This window comes from Muntiacus reevesi, chromosome 1 (genome assembly GCF_963930625.1).
Source record: "Muntiacus reevesi chromosome 1, mMunRee1.1, whole genome shotgun sequence".
In the NCBI taxonomy this organism is placed as follows: Eukaryota; Metazoa; Chordata; class Mammalia; order Artiodactyla; family Cervidae; genus Muntiacus; species Muntiacus reevesi.
The window spans coordinates 88153249-88169691 of NC_089249.1; the positions used below are offsets into that span (position 1 = coordinate 88153249).

The 16443-nt window shown below is 38.9% G+C and overlaps 1 protein-coding gene across 2 annotated transcripts in view; it reads right to left on the reverse strand.

Moving 5' to 3' along the window:
• MAN1A2 (mannosidase alpha class 1A member 2) overlaps window positions 1-16443 on the reverse strand; it is a 151852-nt gene that overhangs the window by 105213 nt on the left and 30196 nt on the right. For both annotated transcript variants that reach the window (XM_065906143.1, XM_065906135.1), the window contains exon 2: window positions 11217-11472. In XM_065906143.1, the coding sequence (XP_065762215.1) occupies window positions 11217-11472 (256 nt within the window). The remainder of the gene's footprint in view (window positions 1-11216; window positions 11473-16443) is intronic.

Below are 16443 nucleotides of genomic sequence, written 5' to 3' on the forward strand. Positions count from 1 at the left end.
GAAATAGAATATGTGCAGGAACTATACACTAAGACCTACAAAACACTGTTGCTAAGAGAAATTAAAGAAAATCAACAAGGGTTACTTGTTGAACAGTCACTAAAGGCTTTTTCATACTCAGTACATTTGTAGGGCTTTTCTCCAATATGAGTTCACTGGTGTTTTCTGAGGTTTGCATTCTGGCTGAAGACTATCAAAATTCACTGCATTTATAAGGTTTCACTACCATGTAAATCCTCTGGTGCTAAATAAGAGATAAGCTGAATGCACTGGTCACAGCAAACACCCTCTTCCAACAACACAAGAGAAGACTCCACACATGGACATCACCAGTTGGTCAATACCAAAATCAGATTGATAATATTCTTTGCAGGCAAAGTTGCAGAAGCTCTATACAGTCAGCAAAAACAAGACAGGGGAGCTGACTGTGGCTCAGATCATGAACTCCTTATTGCAAAATTCAGACATAAATTGAAAAATAGGGAAAACCATTAGACCATTCAGGTATGACCTAAATCAAATCTCTTATGATTATATAGTGAAAGAGACAAATAGATTCAAGGGATTAGATCTGATAGACAAAGTGCCTGAAGAACTACAGACAAGGGTTCATGACATTGTACAGGAAGCAGTGATCAAGACCATCCTCAAGAAAAAGAAATGCAAAAAGGCAAAATGGTTGTCTAAGGAGGCCTTAAAATAGCTGAGAAAAGAAGAGAAGCGAAAGGCAAAGGAGAAAAGGAAAGATAAACTCATCTGAATGCAGAGTTCCAAAGAATAGCAAGGAAAGATAAGAAAGCATTCCTCAGTGATCAATGCAAAGAAATAGAGGAAAACAACAGAATGGGAAAGACTAGAGATCTCTTCAAGAAAATCAGAGATACCAAGGGAAATTTTCATGCAAAGATGGGCACCATTAAGAACAGAAATGGTATAGACTTAACAGAAGCAGAAGATATTAAGAAGAGGTGGCAAGAATACAAAGAAGAACTATCCAAAAACTATCTTCATGACCCAGATAATCATGGTGGTGTGATTACTCACCTAGTGCCAGATATCCTGGAATGTGAAGTCAAGTGAGCCACAGCAAGCATCACCACAAACAAAATTTGTAGAGGTGATGGAATTCCAGTTGAGCTATTTCAAGTCCTAAAAGATGCTGCTGTCAAAGTGCTGCACTCAATATGCCAGCAAATTTGGAAAACTGAGCAGTGGCCACAGGACTGGAAAAGGTCAGTTTCCATTCCAGTCCCAAAGAAAGGCAATGCCAAAGAATGTTCAAACTACTGCACAATTGCACTCATCTCCCACACTAGCAAAGTAATGCTCAAAATTTTCCAAGTCAGGCTTCAACAGTATGTGAACTGTGAACTTCCAGATGTTCAAGATGGATTTAGAAAAGACAGAGGAACCAGAGATCAAATTGCCAAAATTTGTTGGATCATCGAAAAAGCCCAGGAGTTCCAGAAAAACATCTACTTCTGCTTTATTGTCGACCCCAAAGCTGACTGGGTGGATCTCAACAAACTGTGGAAAATTCTTCAAGAGATGGGGAATACCAGACCACCTGACCTGCCTCCTGAGAAATTTGTATGCAGCTCAAGAAGCAACAGACTGGTTCCAAATAGGAAAAGGAGCATGTCAAGGCTATATATTGTCACCCTGCTTATTTAACTTATATGCAGAGTACATCATACGAAATGCCAGGCTGGAAGAAGTACAAGCTGGAATCAAGACTGCCAGGAGAAATATCAATAACCTCAGATATGCAGATGACATCACCCTTATGGCAGAAAGTGAAGAAGAACTAAAGAGCCTCTTGATGAAAGTGAAAGAGGAGAGTGAAAAAGCTGGCTTAAAACTCATCATTCAGAAAACTAAAATCATGGCATCTGGTCCCATCACTTCATGGCAAATAGATGGGGAAACAATGGAAAGAGTGACAGGCTTTATTTTTTAGGGCTCCAAAATCACAGCAGATGGTGACTGCAGCCATGAAATTAAAAGACGCTTGCCCCTTGGAAGAAAAGCTATGACCAACCTAGACAGCATTATTAAAGAGACATTTGCCAACAAGATTCCTTCTAGTCAAAGCTATGGTTTTTCCAGTGGTCATGTATGGATGTGAGAGTTGGACTATAAAGAAAGTTGAGCACCGAAAAATTGATGCTTTTGAACTGTGGTGCTGGAGAAGACTCTTGAGAGTCGCTTGGACTACAAGGAGATCAAACCAGTCCATCCTAAAAGAAATCAGTCCTGAATATTCATTTGAAGGACTGATGCTGAAGCTGAAACTCCAATATTCTGGCTTCCTGATTTGAAGAACTGACTCATCTGAAAAGACCCTGATGTTGAGAAAGAGTGATGGCAAGAGAAGGGGATGACAGAGGATGAGACAGTTGGATGGCATCACCGACTCAACGGACATGAGTTTGAGTAAGTTCCAGGAGTTGGTGATGGACAGGAAGTCTGGTGTACTGCAGTTCATGGGGTCACAAAGAGCTGGACATAACTGAGAGACTGCACTGAGCTGAACTAAGTGCATTGATATAACATGCTCAGGTAATGAAAGACTCAACGTTGTTTTCTTTTTCTTTAATGTTGTTAAAATAACAATTTTTCCAATTCATCTACAAATTCAATTTGTAGATGAATTTCAATCAAAATTTCAGCAACCTTTTATTTTCACAGAAAAGTTAATTCTATAAAGGCAAAAGACTTAGAATGTCCAAACAAGATTTGTAAAAGAACAAAGTTGGAGGACTTACCTGATTTTAAAACTTACTACAAAAGTTACAGTAATCAACACAGTATCATATTCTCATTAAGAATTGGCATACAGATTATTGAGTAGAAAGAATAACATCTAATTCTGTCAACCAATTTTGAACAAAACGGTCAAGTTAATTCAATTAAAAATGGATAATCTTTCCAAGAATAATGTTAGAACACTAAAATGCCCACCCTATGAGGAAAAATGAAATACAATCTCTACTTCACACAATAAACAAAAAAAATTAACTCAAAACAGATCACAGACTGAAATATCAAACTAAAACATGCCCATACAAAGACTTATATACAAATGTAAACAGCAATTTTACTCCTCTAACAGCCAAAATCTGAACCAAATGATGAACAAACAAATGGTCAACAGGTGAATAAATAAAACAAATCATGGTACATCTATACAGCAGAATAATACTGTATCATTTGAGATGCATGGAACGAATTTCAAAAACATACTGAACAAAAGCCCAGAAATAAAATATCACATCCTTATGATTCCATTTGACTGAAACTCTAGAAAAGACGAATCTAATCTATAATGACTAACAGCATATCAGTAGTTGCCTGGGGCCAAGGAATCAGGTGAACTGGCTGAAGAGGGACACAAATTATTTTGAGATGATGGACGTATTCACAGCTTGATTGCAACTGTTACACCGGTGAGTAAAACTGTCCAAACTCATCAAGCTGAACTCTTAAACAGACACATTTTACTGTATGTAAAATATGTCTCAATAATGTTGAATTTTTTAAAAATCTAATAGCCTGTCCTATCTTCCCTACTTCCCTAACTTTCCCTTTTCCTGAGCCAATTACTTAAACTCTTCCACCTGTTTTTCTACTTACCACTGTATAGTTTACAGGGCAATTTGTTGATTTAAAAAAAAGTCTGAGCTATTTACTATAGTCCCCTGTAGTTAATTTAGCTTTCTTATAAACTATCAACCCACCCCTATACATACTTCTCTATTTACATTCCCTGTCTCACTCTTTCAATATAGTTAACAGTTTTTTCTTATATTACTATCGATATATTAATTTGTTCAACTTTTGTATTCCCTGCTGTTAACTACTGGTCTGAAGTTTGGTGGGGTTTATTGTTGATGCAGTTTTAGTAAAAATTATTAATTTACTTCCAAATTAAACCTGAGTTTCAAAACCTGTTTCAAAATAATCAAACACCTCAGAAAACTGTCAGTTTCACTTTATTCTCTGATAAATCCTTTCTGAGGCTCTCTTTCCTCCTACTCTGAAGGGGAGTTCTGTTCTCTACCTGAAGGACAGCGACCATCCTACTGATTCCGTTTTCACAATCCTAACAGTGCCCTTGCTTTCTCTCTCTAGTCACAGCTCACCTGTTTCCAAAATCACTTTATCTCTCTATTTTTATGCTGAAGCATATTTTCTAGTAACAATCTCACAAAATGTCTAAAAATATATTTCCCTCAGATTTGAGTCATAATTTGGCTGAATACATAATTCTTTCTAAGCCTTAGCTCCACACTCTTTCAGTTTCTAATATTACTGTTGAAGAATCTAATGTGCCATTATACACAATCCCAATCTTTTGGGTAGAACTATTTTTTTCTTCTCTATAAACTTTTAGGATCTGTTTGCTATGCCACTTTTTCTAAAATTTTCTAAAACTTCGTTTTCTTTTCTAAAATTTCAGTAGGAATCTTTGAATTGTGTCTTTGAATTCTTCCCCTCTATTTTCCCTGTTCTCTTTTCAAAACCACTCATCAGTCATTTATTAGATGTTGCAGAGTGATCTTATCATTTTTCTTATTTTCTCAATCTTTTGTCCTTCTGAGAAAGATGCTCAATTTTATCTTCCAAGTCTTCTCTTGAATTTTTTAAACTATCACATTTTTATTTTCCAAGAATTCTTTCTTATTCTGTAAACGTTTCTTTTTATAACTAATTCATATTTTATAAATTTAATTTTTTGGCACTGTAAAGACGTTAATTCCTTTTAGGTATCTGTATTCTGGTCTCTGCATTATTTCTGTATACTCTAAACTTTCTACCATTTCTCTCATGTAACAAACTTTCTTTACGTGTCAGGTGTTCTTTGGTTTGCTCTTCACATATGAGTAAAGCATTTACAAAATAATCAAAGTCTGTCAATGAACAGGCTAGATTTGTTGACTGAGTTTCATCTTAGGGAGATCAGGTGAAATCCAGGGGGCTCTTTCCTCTTGTGCCAGTCATAGTCAGGTCTCCCCAGAGAAAAATCCTTCATTTTCCTGCTTACTGAAAATAAATTTTACTAGCAGAATTTTAAAAGTCTAGCAGAATAAAGCTGTCTCAATATTCAGAATCCATTTTTTACTTAATGCTCTCCACCTCCAACAGTCTTCATTTTTTTTTAGAATAACTTCTGCCCTTTCCCCTCAGCCATACTATACCTGGTGTTTCCCAAATCTAGATCTTCTCTAATTTATTCATCCAAAAGTAAACTTCTGGTTTTCTTTTGGGAAAGGGAGGACAGTATCCAGGATGCTTAGGCTAGAGAATTGGAGATATAGGGGTTAAAAGCTCCTTTTAAAACTTTCAAATAATGCTTTTTCATAATTTTATACCCTGCCTTCAGAGGTAAATAGTGCTTTAATTCTTGAAACTTTCAGATATTCTGCAGGTAATGCACATCACCTTGCCTCTTATTAGCATCTTCCCCTTCAGGTTAGGTCTCAACTTTCTCTCCTTGCTAAGATATCAACCATAATCTTTAACAGGACCCCACACAGGGATTCTTAACAAGTTTTATGTTAATCTACAAGAATACTAGATAATGCGATGTTATCTAAAGGATTCACTCAGCAAGTCTGGGTTGTTCAAACCCTGCACATCCTCAGAGAAGATATGGGCTAAACCAGGCTCCTGGAAAATAACCTCTAAACCTTTATTATTCTGCCTGTTAAGAGCATTTTTGTTTATCTAAAGCCTTGAGTCATGTCAGACAGTTTATGCTCATAATGTGATTTATGGTGGGGACCTTGAACCACACGGAATCAGCCTGATCTCTGGAGGAACTGGAGAATTAAGACCAACCAAGCCTACATGGGCTTCCCTGGTGGCTCAGATGGTAAAGAATCTGCCTGCAATTAGGGAGACCTGGGTTGGGAAGATCCCCTGGAGGAGGGCATGACAACCCACTCCAGTATTCTTACCAAGAGAATCCTCATGGACAAAGGAGCCTGGCAGGCTACAATCCATGGAATCACAAAGAGTCGGACACGACTGAGCGGCTAAGCACAGCACAAGCAACAGATTTCCCAACCTGGGGATCTGGCAAAAGGGATGAGAACCCCCAGGGAAATTCAGTGGGATTTGATTGTAGAACTTCCACGGGACTGGGGAAACAGACTCCTGGAGGGTACAGACAAAACCTTTAGCGGACAAGGAGCCAGAAGAAAGGAACAGAGTCTCCAGAAGAAAGGAACAGGGTCTCCATAAGGAGCAAACTTGCCTGTGAGTGTCCAGCAGTCTCCAGCAGAGGTGTGGATCAACAGTGGCCTGCTGTGGGGTCAGAGACACTGAATACAATAATGTGTGCACAAGTACTTTTGAAGGAGGCCGCACTACCATCATTACCTCTAACACAGTTTCGTCTCAGGCCAAAAAACAGGGAGGGAACAGAGCCCTGGCCATCAATAGGAAATTGGATTAAACATTTACTGAGCAAGGCCCCGCCGATCAGACGCAGTTTCCCCCCTAGTCAGTCTCTCCCATCAAGAAGCTTCCATAAGTCTCTTGTCCTTATTCGTCAGAGGACAGAGAGAATGAAAACCACAATCACAGAAAACTAACCAAACTGATCACATGGATCACAGCCTTGTCTAACTCAGTGAACCTATAAGCCATGCCATGTAGGGCCACCCAACACGGACAAGTCATGGTGAAGAGTTCTGACAAAACATGGTCTACTGGAGAAGGGAATGGAAAACCACTTCAGTATTCTTGCCTTGAGAACCCCATGAACAGTATGAAAAGGCAAAAAGAAAAGATACAAAAAAAAAAAGAAACGATGCTGAAAGATGAACTCCCCAGGCTGATAGGTGCTCAATATGCAACTGGAAAAGAGTGAGAAATAACTCCAGATAGAATGAAGAGACAGAGTAAAAGCAAAAACAGTCCCCAGTAGTGGATGTGATTGGTGATGGAAGTAACGTCTGACGCTGTAAAGAACAATATTCCATAGAAACCTGGAATGTAGGTCCATGAATCAAGGTAAATTGGAAGTGGTCAAACAGGAGATGGCAAGAGCGAGCATCAACATTTTAGGAATCAGTGAACTAAAATGGACTGGAATGGGCAAATTTAATTCAGATGACCATTATATTTCTACTACTGTGGGCAAGAATTCCTTAAAAGCAATGCAGTAGCCCTCACAGTCAAGAGTCTGAAATACAGTCAAAAATGATAGAATGACCTCTGTTCATTTCCAAGGCAAACCATACAATATCACAGTAATCCAAGCCTATGACCCAAACACTAATGCCAAAGAAGTAAAAGCAGAACAGTTCTATGATGACCTACAAGACCTTTTAGAACTAACACCCAAAAAAGATGTCCTTTTCATCATAGGGGACTGGAATGCAAAAGTAGGAAGTCAAGAGATACCTGGAGTAACAGGAAAATTTGGCCTTGGAATACAAGATAAAGTAGGGCAAAGGCAAACAGAGTTTTGCCAAAAGAATGCACTGATCATAGCAAACATCCTTCTCCAACAACATTAGAGACTACTCTAAACATGGACATCACCAGATGGCCAATACCAAAAATCAGATTAATTATATTCTTTGCAGCTGAAGATGGAGAAGCTCCACACAGTTAGCAAAAACAAGACCAGAGGTGACTGTGGCTCAGATCATGATCTCCTTACTATAAAATTCAGACTTAAATTGAAAAAAGTAGGAAAGCCACTAGATCATTCAGGTATGACCTAAACAAAATCCCTTATGATTATACAGTGGAAGTGACAAATATATTCAAGGGATTAGAACTGATAGAGTGCCTAAAGAACTATGGACAGGAGGTCCGTGATCTTGTAAAGGAAGCAGTGATCAAGACCATCCCCAAGAAAAAGAAATGCAAAAATGCAAAATGGTTGTCTGAGGAGGCCTTACAAATAGCTGAGAAAAAAAGAAGCTAAAGACAAAGGAGAAAAGAAAAGATATTCCCATTTGAATGCAGAGTTCCAAAGAATAGCCAGGAGAGATAAGAAAGCCTTCCTCAGCGATCAATGCAAAGAAATAGAGGAAAACAACAGAATGGAAAAGACTAGAGATCTCTTCAAGAGAATTAGAGATACCAAGAGAAATTTTCATGCAAAGATGGGCTCAATAAAGGACAGAAATGGTAGGGACCTAATAGAAGCAGAAGATATTGAGAAGAGGTGGCAAGAAAACACAGAAGAACTGTACAAAAAAGATCTTCACAATGCAGATGATCACGATGGTGTGACCACTCACCTAGAGCCAGACATCCTGGAGTGTAAAGTTAAGTGGGCTTTAGGAAGCATCACTATAAGCAAAGCTAGTGGAAGTGATGGAATTCCAGTTGAGCTACTTCATATCCTAAAAGATGATGCTGTGAAAATGCTGCACTCAATATGTCAGCAAATTTGGAAGTTAGCAGCGGCCACAGGACTGGAAAAGGTCAGTTTTCATTCCAATCCCAAAGAAAGGCAAGGCCAAAGAATGTTCGAACTACAGCACGATCGCACTCATCCCACACGCTAGCAATGTAATGCTCAAAATTCTCCAAGCCAGGTTTCAACAGTATGTGAGCTGTGAACTTCCAGATGTTCAAACTGGATTTAGAACGTGCAGAGGAAACAGACATCAAATTGCCAATTTCCACTGAATCATAGAAAAAGCAAGAGAGTTCCAGAAAAACATCTACTTCTGCTTTATTGATTACACGAAAGCCTTTGACTGTGTGGATCACAACAAACTGTGGAAAATTCTTCAGGAGATGGAAATACCACACCACCTGACCTGCCTCCTGAGAAATCTGTATGCAGCTCAAGAAGCAACAATTAGAACCAGACATGGAACAACAGACTGGTTCCAAATTGGTGAAGGAGTACATCAAGGTTGTATATTGTCACCGTGCTTATTTAACTTATATGCAGAGTACATCACGTGAAATGCTGTGCTGGATGAAGCACAAGCTGGGTTAAAGAATGCTGGGAGAAATATCAATAACCTCAGATATGCAGATGACACCACCCTTATGGCAGAAAGTGAAGAAGAACTAAAGAGTCTCTTCTCGATGAAAGTGTAAGAGGAGAGTGAAAAAGCTGGCTTAAAACTTATCATTCAAAAAACAAAGATCATGGCATATGGTCCCATCACTTCATGGCAAATAGATGGGAAAACAATGGAAAGAGTGGCAGACTTTATTTTTTAGGGCTCCAGAATCACTACAGATGGTGACTGCAGCCATGAAATTAAAAGACACTTGCTCCCTAAAGAAAAGCTATGACCAACCTAAACTGCATATTAAAGAGCAGAGACATTACTTTGCCAAGAAAGGTCCGTCTAGTCAAGGCTATGTTTTTTCCAATAGTCATGTATGGATGTGAGAGTTGGACTATAAAGAAAGCTGAGCGCCAAAGAATTAATGCTCTTGAACTGTGGTGCTGGAGAAGACTCTTGAGAGAGTCCCTTGGACTGCAAGGAGAACAAATAATTAGTCCTCAAGGAAATCAGTCCTGAGTATTTATTTGGGGACTGATGCTGAAGCTGAAACTCCAATACTTTGGCCACCTGATGTGAAGAACTGACTCACTGGAAAAGACCCTGATGCTGGGAAAGACTGAAGGCAGAAACAGAAAGGGATGACAGAGGATGAGATGGCTGGATGGTATCACTGACTCAAGGGACATAAGCTTGAGGCAAGCTTCAGGAGTTGGTGATGGACAGGGAAGCCTGGCATGCTGCAATCCATGGGGTCAAAGAGTCAGACACAACTAAGTGACTGAAGTGAATAAAAAATAATTATAAAAAAGCCCCCAAACCTGGACACCAAGGCTCAGGTTTACTTCTCTGATTGGTAATACATCACACACACTGCCACACATCATTTCTGGGAGAATTAAGCACTGTCCATATCACTCCACTGTGAGAGGACAATGAGAAGCTTTTGCCTGGGTTCTACTGGACTTTGTCCTATATGTCTTTCCTATTGATTTTAATCTGTATGTGTTCAATGAATAAACCATGAATGTAACAGTTTGCTAAGTTCTGTGAGTACTCCAAGTGAATCACTGAGCCTATGGGTGGTATTGGGTCCCCAGGGAAGCCTGACAAGCTGCAGCCCATGGGGTTGCAAAGAGTCGGACACGACTGAGCGACTAAACTGAACTGAAACACGCAGTGTTTTCTATATGAATTATTATGTAAATCAGAAAGTATTTCAATAAATTCTAATGACATTAAAAAAAAATTTATCAAAGTCTCGTCAACACTGCCCAAAGAAAGTGCCTCAAGCAGCCTAAGCACAAAACACAGACTCCAGAGTAAGGTAAAATCAGAGTACATATCTTATACTAATTGATAAAGATGCTTAAAATACCTGCAGATCTTCCATATTCACTACTAGAATATATCCTAATAGATATCTATTTGAACTAAACTTATTGTCTTATGTTATGATAAACAATCAATTTGAAATACAGTTTATGCTATTACAAAATCTGTTTTCTTCACAACAGTAAAACTAAAACTCTACCCCACATTAGCAGGATTTCTAATTAACAGAGTTCTACTAAAACATTCACTAGATTTCTTCTCATTCTGGTATTTTATCTCCAAAGAACCCCTAAAATAACAAAACTGAAAGACTCCTGAGACCAAACAAACTTCAAAAACGAATTCAATCCTTCCCTATTCAATCCATTGAGACTCTTTGGAAAGATGTGTTCTTAATCTGAAGTATGGTTAAGTGGTATCACGACAGGTTCCTTGAAAGATGGTACATATAAAGCTAGCTCTTCAGAAACTTGCTAACTTTTCAGAAACTAGTAACTAGCAGAGGTCTGTGGAAACAGATACTTATGAAATTTCTTATTAAATGATAAATTGTTTATGGGTCTATTCTACATTATTTACAAAATATTGAGTATCAAAAGTTCTCTGAACACAAGATAAGGAGCATAACTATCCAAACAATATCTTATCAAAAATTGTATGCATCCTATAATTATTTTATGATTGATATTGAGAGAGATTTAGCACTTGCTGCCATCTTGCAAAATGAACTACAATTCTGACCTCAAAACAAACTATTTGATCAAAGTACAACAAAGTTTGTACCACAGATGGCATAAATACAGATAGACAGATAAATTTACACCCAGTCAAATGCATATCCATATCCCTAACCACCCCATATCACAAATCTCAGCTTATTACCTCTTTAATTTTTTCCCTTTTCTCTCTTAGGTCATTATCTTCTGGGTCTCCACCATGTGTTCCTATAAGGTTTGGTATAGGAACTGCTGGCAGTGGCTTTTTCTCTCTTATCTTCATTTCTTGGACTACCTTATTTTTCTCTGTCTGTATTTCTGCTCGGATTTCCTCTCTTGACTTTTTTAATTTTTCTTTTGCTTCTTCTAGAGCCTTCTCGTGATCAGCTCGAATTTTATTTCTCAAACGTTCTTCTTCTTCCCTGTAAGAAGAGGAGAAAAATAAATATAAAACTTAAAGCTTCCTTCACCAAACCTTGATAGTTGTTTTCTACTCCTGTCATTGAAAACAAAGAACCTATGAGAGAGACCTGGATCTACCTACACAAGTCAAAGTGAAAGTCGCTCAGTCGTGTCTGACTCTTTGAGACCCCATGAACTATACAGCTGGAGAAGGAAATGGCAACCCACTCCAGTATTCTTGCCTGGAGAATCCCAGGGACAGAGGAGCCTGGTGAGCTGCCATCTATGGGGTCACACAGAGTTGGAAAAGGCTGAAGCGACTTAGCAGCAGCAGCAGAACTATATAGTCCATGGAATTCTCCAGGCCAGAATACTGGAGTGGGTAGCCTTTCCTTTCTCCAGGGGATCTTCCTAACTCAGGGATCGAACCCACGTCTCCTGCATTGCAGGCAGATTCTTTATCAGCTGAGCCACAAGGGAAGTCCAAGAATACTGGAGTGAGTAGCCTATCCTTTCTCCAGCGAATCTTCCTGACCGAGGAATCAAACAGGGGTCTCCTGCATTGCAGGTGGATTCTTTACCAACTGAACTATGAGGGAAGCCCCAAGAGCAGGATAAATATATCTTAGTATGAGAAAGAAAATAAGCCCCAGATGCTGAGCAGCAAACACTTTCCACAGTAGGAAGAGGGAACCAGGTAAGTTACAATTTAAGGGCCAAGTGAAAACAGAGAAAGTAGCAATCAATAACCTATTAGACACATTGGAGAAAAAAAAAGAAAGACCAGTGAAAAACTAGATGGGGGAAGAGAAAATGAAATATAGAATTAAGCTTTGCAGAGTGGTAGTATCACAGCCAGTTAGGTTTATCCAAGGTGAGATTATTTGTAACTAAAAAAGTAGAATTAAGTATCAGAAGGGACCGTTTGATAAACAACAAGGTCCTATTGTACAGTACAGGGAATTATATTAAATTGTTGCTGCTGTTCAGTCACCAGGTGGTATCTGACTCTTCGCAACCGGATGGACTGCAGCGCACCAGGCCTCCCAACATTCAACACACTATAATAAACCATAGTGGAAAAGAATATGAAAAAATACGTATGTGTATAACTGAACCACTTTGCTGTACACTAGAAATTAACAGAACACTGTAAACCAACGTTACTTCAAGTTTAAAAAAATTTTAAATACATAAGATCATTTCATAAACTGATGTGAAAAAGAGACAAGGAGATATAAACATAGGGTCAAAGAGAGATAAGGAAAAAAGATAATAAGAGGGTTAGAAATTTTTTATTTGTTACATATATATTACGTTGTTGTTTAGTCACTAAGTCATATTCAACTCTTTGTGACCCCATGGACTACTGCAGTCCACTAGGCTCCTCTGTCCATGGAATTTTCCAGGCAAGAATACTGGACTGGGTTGCTGTTTCCTCCTCCAGGTGATCTTCCCAACCCAGGGATCAAACACACATCTCCTGAACTGGCAGGTGGATTCTTCACCACTGAGCCACCAGGGAAGCCCCATATGCTTCTGAATTTTTACATTTTGGAAATTCCATAGACCTTATAGGGTCCAACTAATGTGGGCATGACCACTCAAAATTTGCTTTAGCCCTTGTTAAAAATACAGATTCTAATTTAGCACATCTGTATGAGATCCATGAATTTGAATTATAAAGAGTTCCCCTGATGATTCTGGTATGCATACAAGTTTAGAAACCACTACTGCAGTAGATACCTACCGGGTTTCTACCCAGTCCTGAATCTTTTCTCCACCTCCACCACTATCCACATGAATGAATATATGAGTGTTAGTTACTATTTTTCAAATCATCCAACGATGACTACTCTAAGGGGTCACCAGAGTTACCTCTAGAAATTTAATTCAAACCCTAGACTTACAACATTTCTGGTAAGAAAGTAAAATGAATGATACAGCCACTTTGGAAAGCTTTAGCAGTTTCTTTAAAAACTAAACACGTGAAGCAACAGACAAAGGATTAATCTCAAAAATATACAAGCAACTCCTGAAGCTCAATTCCAGAAAAATAAATGACCCAATCAAAAAATGGGCCAAAGAACTAAACAGACATTTCTCCAAAGAAGACATACAGATGGTTAACAAACACATGAAAAGATGCTCAACATCACTCATCATCAGAGAAATGCAAATCGAAACCACAATGAGGTACCATTTCACACCAGTCAGGATGGCTGCTATCCAAAAGTCTACAAGCAATAAATGCTGGAGAGGGTGTGGAGAAAAGGGAACCCTCTTACACTGTTGGTGGGAATGTAAACTAGTACAGCTGCTATGGAAAACAGTGTGGAGATTTCTTAAAAAACTGGAAATAGAACTGCCATATGACCCAGCAATCCCACTCCTGGGCATACACACTGAGGAAACCAGATCTGAAAGAGACATGTGCACCCCAATGTTCATCGCAGCACTGTTTATAATAGCCAGGACATGGAAGCAACCTAGATGTCCATCAGCAGACGAATGGATAAGGAAGCTGGGGTACATATACACCATGGAATATTATTCAGCCATTAAAAAGAATTCATTTGAATCAGTTCTAATGAGATGGATGAAACTGGAGCCCATTATACAGAGTGAAGTAAGCCAGAAAGATAAAGACCATTACAGCATACTAACACATATATATGGAATTTAGAAAGATGGTAATGATAACCCTATATGCAAAACAGAAAAAGTCACAGGTGTACAGAACAGACTTTTGGACTCTGTGGGAGAAGGCGAGGGTGGGATGTTCAGAGAGAACAGCATTGAAACAAGTATACTATCAAGGGTGAAACAGATCAGCAGCCCAGGTTGGATGCATGAGACAAGTGCTCAGGGCTGGTGCACTGGGAAGACCCAGAGGGATTAGGTAGGGAGGGAGGTGGGAGGGGGGATCGGGATGGGGAATACATGTAAATCCATGGCTGATTCATGTCAATGTATGACAAGACCCACTGTGGTATTGTAAAGTGATTAGCCTCCAACTAATAAAAAATAAATGAAGAAAAAAAAAAGAAACTAAACATGTAATTATCATAGAATCCTGCAATTTCTTGGACATTTAACCTAGAGAAATTAAGGCTTATGTTCATATAAAAACCTATACACAAGTCAGTCACAAAAAGAAAATATTGCTTAATTCCACTTACGTGAGAGTCTTAGGGTAGGTTAAAATCAGAAAAACAGTAGAATGATGGTTAGGAGAGGCTTGTGGAAAAGAAAAACTGGGAAGTTATTGTTTAATTGATAAGCAGTTTCAGTTCTGCAAGATGAAAAGATTTCTGGAGATGGATGGTGGTGATGACTGCACAGTAATATGAATTGATTTAACACCACTGCAATGTACATGTGAAAAGAGCTGAGATTGTAAACTTTACGTTATGCATGTGTGAGTGTGCGTCAAGTCACTTCAGTCGTGTCTGATTCTTTGCAGCCCTATGGACTGTAGCCCACCAGGTTCCTCTGTCCAGGAGATTCTCCAGGCGAGAGTACTGGACTGGGCTGCCATGCCGTCCTCCAGGGGACCTTCCCAACCCAGGATTGAACCCGCATCTCTTATGTCTCCTGCATTGGCAAGGGGGTTCTTTACCACTAATGCCACCTGTGAAGTCCCTATGTTATGCATATTTTACCACAATTTCAAAAATTGGGGGGAGGGTGGAATCCTATACACAAATGTTTATAGTAGCTTTATTTGTAACAGGCAAAAACTGGAAATAACTCTCATATCTTTCATAAAGTAAATGGTTAAACAAACCACTGTTTATACTGTGGTACAGTCACACTAAGGGAACACTATTCAGCAATAAAAAGAAATAAACTATTCAAACATACAATTTGAATGAATTTCAAAGGAAGTATGTGAGTGAAAGAAGCTAGTATCAAATGTTAGTCTATATGATTCCTTTTACATGACATTCTCAAAAAGACAAAAAAGAGGAATAATGAATATATACATTTTTATATATATATATCAGTGGATGACAGGAGTTATGGGAAGGGGAGAGGTTAGCTATAAAGGAATAATACAGGACAGTTTTTCTGGATTGTAGCACTGTTACATACCCTAATTTCTGTGCTTACACAAATGTGAACATGTGTTGAAAACCACAGAACTGTATATCGAGAGGAAAAAAAAACCAATTCACAGCCCAGTATTAAAAATAAAATGTTAAACGTTTAAAGAAAAATAAAATTGGACAGCTCACTATGAAAAGGGGCTAAAGAGAAAAACAGAGAAAAAAGGAGGAATCACAGCAGAGCCAGACAATTGGGAACAAACAAGGTCATTCGGGTAGCAAGAAAAAAATCCATCTGCAGACAGACTAGATACAGGAAACATATGGCAAAAAAGAAACAAGCTTGGCCCCAGTATGCATCCAAGGGTAATTCTGGGCTGATCTGTTCAGGAGACTCAGGCAGATGAGGGCATCAGCAGCAGATAAGCACTGAATGAATCTTAGATGAGATAGTGATAGTCACTCCAGCCTGTCTTGGGACAGACTCTTGGGAACCCATGGACTGTAGCCCACCAGGCTCCTCTGTCCATGGGATTTCCCAGGCAGGAATCCTGGAGTGAGTTGCCACTCTCTTCTCCAAAGATAAGATAACTATGGTAAATATGCAGGCACCACAAAACTGCCTTCCAATCCCTCTCCCCCTCCTTACCAACAGAAAACATTGTGCCTAGGCCTAGAGAACAGATCCAAGAAGAATCCTTTTGCAGTTGGAAAAAAGGTACTTGCACTAAAAGTACTTAACTAAAAACTCAGGAGACAAGGATTCTGGTTCCATCTCTGCCGTCAACTCACTCTATAACCTGACACACATCACTCAAAAACCTCCAAGACGAGTACTTTCCTCAATAAAGATAGCAAGACAGGTAATACTATCCTAATACACTTGGTAGAAAGTGAAGAACTAAAGAGCCTCTTGGTGAAAGTGAAACAGGAGAGTGA